Consider the following 10,151-nt stretch of genomic DNA (forward strand, 5'->3'; position numbering starts at 1 on the left):
AAAACATGCTCTAATTCTCTTCACAAAAAGAAAATTAAAAATGTTAAACACTCACACCCTCTTCTAATTTCAGCTACCACCCCATGACTTCCCTTTCTAAAAACTTCCAGTTATCTTAACCCACTCTCCTCACCTCCCATTCTCCTTGAACCTATACCAATTAGGCTTTCACTCCTAACACTCCTAAAACTGTTCTTTTCAAGTTCACCAAAGACCTTCATTTACTTAAACAGTATAACACAGCTGATCATCCCCTCCCACTGAATACCTTCTTCACTTGGCTTCCACGATATCATTCTCTTTTGTTTTTTTCTCCTATCTCAGTGGGCATTCCTTCTCAGTCTCTGCTTATTCCTTCCCATCTCCCCAGTCTCATAATATTTGCATGCCCAGGGCTCAGTCCTTTCCATCAACACATAGTCTCTGGCATTAAATACCACCTACATTTACAGCTCCAGTCCAGGGAGACCCTAATTCTGAACTTACATATCCAATTACCTATTCAACACCTCTACTTGGATATTAATAGGCATGTAAAAACCTAACATGCTTAAAACCAAGGCTCACTTCTATAATCCCAGCACTTTGGGAAGCCAAGGCAGGAGGATCAATTGAGCCCAGCAGTTCAAGACCAGCCTAGAAAATATAGTGAGACCCCCATCTCTATAAAAAATATACAAAATTAGCCAGGCATAGTGGCAAACACCTGTGGATCCAGCTACTCAGGAGGCTAAGGTGGGAGGATGGCTTGAGCCTGGGAGGCAGGCTGCAGTGAGATGTAATTACATCACTGTCTTCTAGCCTGGGCAACAGGGCAAGACCCCACCAAAGGAGGGGAAGCGAGAGGAGGGGAGGAAGAAGTAAAGGAGGAAATAAAAGAAAATCAGGAGTCTATCTTTCAAGTACTCAAGTCAAAATAATTGGAGTCATCATTGGCCCCTCTCTTTACCTTACACTCTGCATTCAACCTGTCACCAAATCCAATTGGCCCTACCTTAAAATATAACTAGAACCCAATCATTTCTCACCACTTCCACTGTTAAATTTTACTTAAAATGTAACTCAATTTTTGTTAACGTATAACTAGAATCCAATCACGTCTCACCACTTTCACTTTTCACAATACTATAATTATTGCAATACCACTTAACACTCTTTACTTTCAACATATCAGCCACAGTGATCTTTTTATAATCTAAGTAAAACTGTCACTTGACTCCTCAAAACTTCCAATGGCTACCCATCTCGGTAAGATTAAAAACCCATGATAAGGTCTATAAAATCTAGCCACCCCTTGGGCTTCTGCCCTAATTTCCCTCCCGTCCTTGCTCACTCGACTTCAGTCACAATGATTTCCCTCCTATTCCCCGAACACACTTTCCACCTCAGGGCCTTTCCAATTGCTCTTCACTCTGCTTAGAAGATTCTTCTCCCAGGTATCCACGTGATTTGCTCCCTCATCTTCAGTTTTTTGCTCAGATGTCACCTTCTCAGTGAAGCCTTGCTTATCTAAAGTGACAACTTCGGCCAGGTGTGGTGGCTCACGCCTATAATCCCAGCACTTTGGGAGGCCAAGGCAGGCGGATCACCTGAGGTTAGGAGTTCGAGACCAGCCTGGCCAACATGGTGAAACCCTGTCTCTACCAATAAAACAAAAATTAACTGGGTGTGGTGGCGGGTGCCTCTAATCCCAGCTACTCGGGAGGCTGAGGCAGGAGAATCGCTTGAACCAGGGAGGCAGAGGTTGCAGCGAGTCGAGATCGCGTCATTGCACTCCAGCCTGGGCAACAAGAGCAAAACTCCATCTCAAATAAAATAAAATAAAAACTTCCCTCAATTCTTCATCCCTGATTTTTCTCCATCATACTTATTACTCTCTAACATATTGTTCACCTTGCTTAATTTATGTTGTTTATTGTCCATCTCTCCCTACCTGAGTTCCATGAGAGCAGAGATTTTTATTTGTTCTATTCACAGCTGTATTCTCCAGGCCAAGAACAGTGCTGGCATATGGAAGTGGCTCAAAAGGTGATTTGTTGAATGAATAAAAAAAGAAATTCTCAGTTTGCTGCTACAATGTCTTCGGTACTCAACACTTGCTAAGCCCCTTTTAGGGCTCAGTGACTTGGTAGATAAAAGTATCAAGTCAGAATTTATCAATATTAAATCGAAATGCTTTGCCTTCATTTTGCTTTTTGACTACTTTTTATTCAAGATACTGGATCTCACTCTTTTAACAAAATTATTTTTAGCTTAATACATGTTTTTAAGTTTAAAAAGTGAGGTTCTGCTAAGAAAAGCCTTAAGAAATTATTATGCAACTAGCACAGGCACAGGGCAAAAATTGTGAATGTGGTATTTGAACGACTGAAGTTTAGGAACTCTCTTCGAATAGGGTTGCCAGATAAAATACAGGACACAGTTAAATTTGAACTTTCAATGAGTGATTTCGCTGTTGTTTTGCTGTAAGGATGTCCCAAATATTGCATTGGACACACACTAATAATTATTCGTTATCTTAAATTCTATTTTAACTGGATATTATTTTTAATTTTTGCTAAATATGGCAACCCTATCTAGGAGAACAAATAAACTGCACCCGCTTGTCGCTTCAATTTCGATCTATTACAAACAGCTAATACAATTCTTGTCCTATCCACTAACTGCGTGGCTTTTATGCCCCAACAAATGTGTCCCTGTGGGCGGGTACCGAGGCCCGATATCCTAAAAACAAGGAGGCAAAGATACACAGTGCACTTCGCGAGGGGAAAGGCTCTCCTCGCAGCCCAGAAAGAGAGGCCGGCCGCATCAGACGCAGGCCATTCCGGGCCCAGCTCCTTTCCCAGCCTCTGTCGCCTGCGTGGCGGAGGCCAAGGCTTGGCAGCCGCTTTCCGGCCCTTACCAATGTTGCCTTCGATGGAGAGCCTTCGGGGCCCGCGCCCCGCGTGCAGGCCCCTGGAAGAGGAAACGCCCTCGAGTGGGCTCTTGGCCATGGAACTGAAGGGTGCTCGAAGCCGACTTAGAAAGAGGCGGCCCGCGGCCATCCCACCCACGATTCGCAGAGCGATCACTTCCGCCGAGAGCACTTCCGCCCTAGGTATTGCAGCTCACTCGCTCCAGCGCACCGCTGACGTAAGGAGATCGTCAGACAGGAAGTGGGTGGGGTTGAATATGCGACGGGGTGCGCCCAAGAGACCGCTCCGCTATCGCGATGTTTGTAAAGAAGCGTTGCGTGAAGGAAGTTTTGCAAGGGTGCAGAATTTGATAGTAACAGGAGTGGTTTTTGTTCATTGGACAAATAACATTTTAAACGACGTAATTCTACAATCCAACCACCTCATTTTTGTATAACTTTAAAATAAATTTTATAACTGAAGGCAAATAAAATTAAAAATAGAAATTGTAATTTTAAGAGGGGCTTTTTTCCCCCTAGGTGCTTGTTGTCTGGTTTTTATTTTAATATCGGAAGAAAATGGAAGTTTTAAAGTAGGAAAATGACTCAATCTGATGATTTACACAAATTTAACTTTTTCCTATTCCCTGTAATTCCCTGCACAATGTTGGCATATTATTGACTAAATTAACAAATTAGATAATCAGTTGCACCCCATCTCTTAGTTTGTGTCTTGAATAAGTAAATAAATGTTCGGTCAATCGACCTACATTATAGCCAAAAATCCCTTCAGGGTAAGGTGGTGGTGGCTCAGGTGTGTGACTGGAAATCGTTTAAAGCTGGTAGGTTGGGTTCTTGGACGTAAGCAATGGCGAGTAGAGACTTGCCAGTGTATAAAACCTGAGTCCTGCTGTCGGTGAAGTGTGCTCTGCAGCAGGGCAGGGACCTAAGCTGCTGCCACAGGTGAAGCCGGACTGCCACACCCCGTCGTCATAACAACCTCAGAAGTAATGATTTACGAAATGTTGTCAAATGGTGCTTCCAGTTCCAATCGCTTAAATCACCAACAGTCAAAACCAGTAGTCAACAGGCCAAACCGGCCTTCAGGCAGCGCTCTTAGGTGTGGCAGGTTTTGGAAGACAAGGATCTGATTGCAAGGGGGCTGGGGAGGGGCCAGGGGCTGGGATACCTGTCTTGAAGCTGTTCCCATAAAAAGCACGGGACCTTTTTCTTATGTTGATGTATATATAAGATGGCTGAGGTCATGTTTATATATTAAGAACATTTTTTTAATCGAATTTTTTAAGGATAACCAGGGTGGGGCGTTAATGGCTACTGGAGCGGCTAAAGTCCTACCCATTCCCATCTCCACTCCAGCAGCCACTTCTGTTAAAAAAAAAAAAAAAAAAAACTGCTTACATTTCTTTACCTATGTAAACTCAGACTTGGAAAACATTCATCCAAAAAAGCTTGAGAGGCTCTCTGCCTCGCCAGGATCTTGCTGCCTCAGGGGTGTTGTGAAAGCTAAATGAGGAAGTTGTCTGCAGGCAGGCATCAATCTCCTGAAAGCTACAAGGCAGGAAAATAGGGTCTGGAGATAAGGAACCTAAGGCCGATTCAGGCTGACTTCCTAGAACTAAATCAAAAGGAAAACCCCAACTTTCTAGCCCAAGTAACAACAGGACCAGAAGCTAATCCCTCTTCTGGGTGGCAGATGAAAAATTGAAAGTACCTCTGACCGGTCCCCGCAGGCAATCAGTCAGGCTGGTGGCAGGCCAAGTCTTTAGTTGCATGGGGTATAACTTCGTAACTTCACTTCAGCCTGTGATTGGTCCCCTCCTGCAACCAATCAGACTGATCGCTGGCCACTACTTCATTTACATAGGGTGTACACCAGGTAACCAATGGGGAACCCCTAGACGGTATTTAAACCCCAGAAAATTCTGTAATTGCTGCTTGCTTGGGTCCCTCCTACCGCGAGGAGTGTTGTTTGGTGTAGAATAAATCTGTACTTTTGTTGCTTCATTGTTTCCTTGCTTTGTGCGTTTTGTCCAATTCTTTGTTCAAAATGCCAAGAACCTGGACACCCTCCACCAGTAACAGAGCTCCTATAAATTATTTTTAAAAATTTTATGGTGAAGTGGCCGGGCGCGGTGGCTCACGCCTGTAATCCCCAGCACTTTGGGAGGCTGACGCGGGCAGATCATGAGGTCAGGAGATCAAGACCATCCTGGCTAACACGGTGAAACCCCGTCTCTACAAAAAAAAAAAAAAAAAAATTAGCGGAGCGTGGTGGCGGGCTCCTGCAGTCCCAGCTACTCAGGAGGCTGAGGCAGGAGAATAGCTTGAACAGGGGAGGCGGAGCTTGCAGTGAGCCGAGATCGCAACACTGCACTCCAGCCCGGGCGACAAAGCGAGACGCCGTCTCAAAAAAAAAAAATTTATGGTTAAGTATAGTATGTAGTGAGGAAAAGAGGATGTGTTGTAAGTGTACAGTTCAATGAAGTTTTCACAGACGGAACAGTCCCATGTTACCTGGATTCAGATCAAGAAACAGCATTATCCGCATCTCCAGAATCCCCAATATTCGTTGCCAGTTACTATCCCTCAAAGGTAATCATTAGCCTGACTTCAACAGTGGAGATTAGTTTTGCCTTTTCTTTATATAAATGGAATTATATAGTAAATACTTCTTTTATTTAACATATCTGTGAGATTCATCCAGGTTGAATGTATTAGTTGTAGTTCACTCATTCTCGTTGCTGTATAGTATTCCACAATGTCACTATACCACAATGTACTTGGAAGTTTCTAGATTTGAGCCATAATGAATAGTGTTGCGGTAAATATTCTTGTACATGTCTTTTGGTAAAAAGAAGTATGCATTTATCTTGGGTGTATAAGTAAGACTGGAATTGCTGTGTGATAAGTTACATATATATGCTCAGCTTTGATAGATATTCCCAAATAGGAGATAGTTCCACAGTGTTTGTTCTAGTTGACATCGCCATCATCAGTGAGAGAGAGTTCTGGTTTTCCCACATTCTTACCAACAGTTGATATTGTCAGCTTTTTTCATTTTATCCATTTTGCTGTGTGTAATTATAACTTATTGTGGTTTTAATTTGCATTTTCCTGCTGATTAATGCAGTTAAACATCTTTTATGTTTATTGGTCATTTCAGTATCCTCTGTTGAAGTCTTATGTCCATTTTTCTATTGGTTGTCTTTTGCTTGTCTTATTCTTCAAATATTCTGGATGAGTCCTTTGTGAATATTTTCTCTCCGTGGTTTGCTTCTTTTTTTTTCTGTTCTTTTCTTTTCTTGTGTTGAGACAGAGTCTCTTGCCCAGGCTGGAGTGCAGTGGGGCGATCTTGGCTCACTGCAACCTCCATCTCCTAGATTCAAGAGATTCTCATGCTTCAGCCTGCCCAGTAGCTGGGATTACAGGCATGCACCATGCCCGACTAATTTTTTGTATTTTTAGTAGAGACGGGGTTTTGCTATGTTGGCCCGGCTGCTCTTGAACTCCTGGCCTCAAGTTATCCACCCACCTCTGCCTCCCAAAGTGCTGGGATTACAGGTATGAGCCACTGCACCCAGTCTCTAAAAACATTTAAAATTTTTTTGATGTAGAGTGTAATGTAAGAAACTAAAATATCTTTTGCCTAAGTTGCCTGTCAGTTATCTTAATTCATTAGTAATAATCTTTCTACCCCTCTTTACTTATGTATGCTTGTTTTGTTAAATGTTTTTTATTTATTTAGGTCCCGATTCCAAATTCCCAGAAGGGAGAATCTGATTGGCCCAGCTGTGTTCAGGTATCTAATGATGGTTCAATCAGCTGTGGCCAAGGAAGAGGGTTGGGGCCCCACTTTTTCGCATGAGGAAGTACAATTAAGGGGATCTTCATGAGCAAAGAAGACACCCCAAAGAGGTGGTGATCAGTTCTTCTTGGAAGCAGTAAACAGGGAGTTTTCATCCCATTTGGGTGCTAGCCAGAAGACTGAAAGTAGTGGCATATTGGTGAGTAGAATTACCTCCCCCTTACCTGGGAGAATGAGGCCACTTCCTGCCCCTGGGCGATTTTGTCCTGGGCAAAATGTTGCCCTGCAGGAACTCTAGTCATTCAGCATCCATTCATTCATCCAATATTTGCTGAGCATCTACTGCATGCCAGACACTCTGCTTAGTCCTTGAAGTGCAGCTCTGAAGGATTTACTATTTTTCCAGTGTTTGTAAATGCTACTGTATACATAAAATACTGACCAATATTATATAAAATGTCATGCAGCCATTAAAAAAAGGGGATAAACATACAAAAATGTGGCCCAAACTTTATGCTGCAGCCTGGACTTTTAGTCAGCTATATCTCACCTACTTTGAAGATTTTATAATGTGCTGGATTGTGCTAAATCGATTTGGTTAAATTGGAAAGTACACTTCCAGAACGCCCTACCAACAAGGCTCTGAGTTACAGTTGGCCAAAAGAGGACCTGGGGTGAGACTTGGAAGGCAGAGTGGGAGTGTCAGCCATTCCTCTGTGGAAATCTTCTAGTCAGATGCTATGACACAGAGGTGCCTAGCAGATAGGTTTCACCTAGTCCTCCACCCATTTGTGACTCCTCTTGGAGTATCCCACAGTTCCTTGCAGACTTTCACTTTTCCAGCTCCCTCAGTCTTTGGGTAAAGTCTCATTCCTGTAATAAAGCCCTTATTCCCATAATACCCATAATGGCTCTGCTCCCCTGAATGAATTGTATTGATACACCTAATCATAAAGGGAGACGTATCAAAGGGTGATTAAGAATGTGGGCTCTGGATTCCAGTGACCTGGGGGTGAGGATTAAGAGAGAGAATCCACCTGCCACACCTGCCACACAGTTACCACCCAATAGACATTATATAACACATAAGAAGTAATGGCTGCCTTTGTAGGCCCTCAGTGCCTGGGACATTGTTTTTTTCTCTCTCTCTCTGATAGGGTCTCGCTTGTCAGAGGCTGGTTTGAATTAGGCTCAAAGGATCTTCCCACCCCAGCCTCCCAAGTAGCTGGGATTACTGGCGTGAACCATCACACCTGACTTCTGTTGATCTTTAATAGACTTCCAGTTGGATTTCCACTTTCCTCAAGCCACTGTCCCTTTCTCTATCTGTGGATAACTCCACATCCATTGAAGAATCTAGCACAGCATTTTTTAAACTTGAAATAGAGTAAGACTGGAGTAGGGGTGGAAGGATGGGGAAGGGAGGTTAGATGGGTGCGGGGGGTTTGTGGAAACGGTCTGGGAAGCCTGCTCTTCTCCATGTGGAGGTCCGGATGCCCCTCCATAGCGCAGTGTCAGTGCCCTACATCTCAGATCGCTCCCGCCGCCTCCTGTGCTTTCTCTTCCAGCAGCCAGAGCCTGCAGCTCTTCTTTGGAGGAGGCCTTTGCTGGTACAGGTGGAAAGCCTAGGACTTCAGTCCTCCCAGGGAGCACCCTCACCAACCACTGGCAGGTGGGACTGTGAAAGCCTGGCTCCCTGTCCTCCACCAGGCTAGCCTTAGACTCCAGAGCTCCCAGTGGACGGGGCCAGGCTGAAGCTGCCCTCTCCAGGACTTTATCTGCAATTGCCCCCTTGCCAGATTTCCTCCCCTTTCCTCTTCTGCGCCCCCCGTCCCCCGCACTCTGCTTACCAGCTGTCCTCAGAGCACTTCTTTAATAAGTCATTTGCAGGGAATCCTCATTTCAGGGTCTGCTTCTGGTCCTCACACAGAAATCCCCTAAGGGCTTATGAAAGCCACTCCTCCATCCCACCCCCCCCACAGAGATCGAGTGCTGGGAGGGTGAAAGGAATGTCTGACATTGAGGTGTCTGCGCTTAACCACTGGACTCCACTGTCTCCAAATGGGTATGTCTGGGAAGCTTCATGGACCAGATGGGATCTGATGGGGGCACGAAGGCTGGGACTTTGCTAGGTGGGGAGGTGAAAGGTGCACCAGCCCAATGTGAGGATCTAGTTCTAAGGTGAACTAGCTGGGTGACCTAGTAACCAGTAAACTAGCTATAAAATGGGAAATGATGCTAGTATCTGCCTCATAGGGTTGTAGTAAGGATTAATTGAGGAAATCCACGCAAAACTCTTAACCTGGCCTGAATAAATGTTAGCTATTATTATCATCCCTTATTTTCTCATAGTACTTTTGGGCGCTTTTGGTTCACTTCATGTCACTGTCTTGTATGCATGTGAGACCCTAATGGGCAGGAATCATCTTTGTTGGAAACATAAATCCCTTGTGGCCTCACCCGGCAATTCCAGATGCCAAAAATTCAGTAAATACTTGTAAAATTAAACAAAATTAACCTAGTGGGTAGGGAGGAAATTAATAAAGAGGGGAGGAGGAGGAGGAGGAGGAACAGGAGAGGGAGGGAGAGAAAATGTCCTTCCTAAGGATGCTACTCCTTTCTTAATTAATTTTGGGGCAAAATACAACCTGGCCAGGTGCGGTGGCTCACACTTGTAATCCCAGCACTTTGAGAGGCCAAGGTGGCAGATCACCTGAGGTCAGGAGTTCAAGACCAGACTGGTCAACATGGTGAGACCCCATCTCTACTAAAAATACAAAAATTAGCCAGGCGTGGTGGCGCATGTCTGTAATCCCAGCTACTCAGGAGGCTGAGGCAGGAGAATCACTTGAACCCAGGAGGCAGAGGTTGTAGTGAGCCAAGATCGCACCACTGCACCACAGCCTGGGCAACAGAGTGAGACTCTGTCTCAAAAAAAAAAAATGCAGCCTAATCCTCAATGACAACCTCATAGAGATCATAGAGATCTTAAGCCCACGGTGACCCTCCTTCATGTGAGTGACAGTAACATTGTATGTGAACTCCTCATGTCACATCTCATAAGCCTATGTCATGACTGTGTTCATGTTCCCTAGTGAACTGCCCTAGAGCACAAGGACTTACATCACTGAAAGCCTGTGTTTCTTACCCCCATCCCAAGAGTCATCTAGCCTCATTCTTACTTATATACAAGGAAAAGAAAACAAGATGACATAGTAGAAGGAGAACTAGCTTTGCAGTCAGATACTTGAATTTTAATCTTGAATCTGTGTGATCTTCGCAAGTCCTTGACTTCTCTGAGCCTCAATTTCCTCATCTGTAATATGGGTATAATGATAGCACCTACCTTACAGCATTATTGCATGGATTAAAAGTAATGTGTGAAAAGTCCTTAGTACTGTGTATGAGACATAGCCCAGGAAAAAAGAGCCC

General features: G+C 44.3%; 1 protein-coding gene across 7 annotated transcripts in view; it reads right to left on the minus strand.

Annotated features, from left to right (window-relative positions):
* DGUOK (deoxyguanosine kinase) overlaps nucleotides 1-3,134 on the minus strand; it is a 32,123-nt gene extending 28,989 nt beyond the window's left edge. For 2 of the 7 annotated variants that reach the window (XM_054475564.2, XM_054475563.1), the window contains exon 1: nucleotides 2,903-3,134. In XM_054475564.2, coding sequence (XP_054331539.1) covers nucleotides 2,903-3,044 — 142 coding nt within the window. In that variant the 5' untranslated portion in view covers nucleotides 3,045-3,134. Of the gene's footprint in view, nucleotides 1-1,933; nucleotides 2,851-2,902 lie in introns of those variants that run through there. The other 5 variants (XM_054475566.2, XM_054475565.2, XM_054475567.1 and 2 more) reach the window with 5 other exon arrangements.
* Between the last annotated feature and the right edge of the window lie 7,017 nt (nucleotides 3,135-10,151).

The sequence above is a fragment of the Pongo pygmaeus genome, chromosome 12 (assembly GCF_028885625.2).
Source record: "Pongo pygmaeus isolate AG05252 chromosome 12, NHGRI_mPonPyg2-v2.0_pri, whole genome shotgun sequence".
NCBI lineage: Eukaryota > Metazoa > Chordata > Mammalia > Primates > Hominidae > Pongo > Pongo pygmaeus.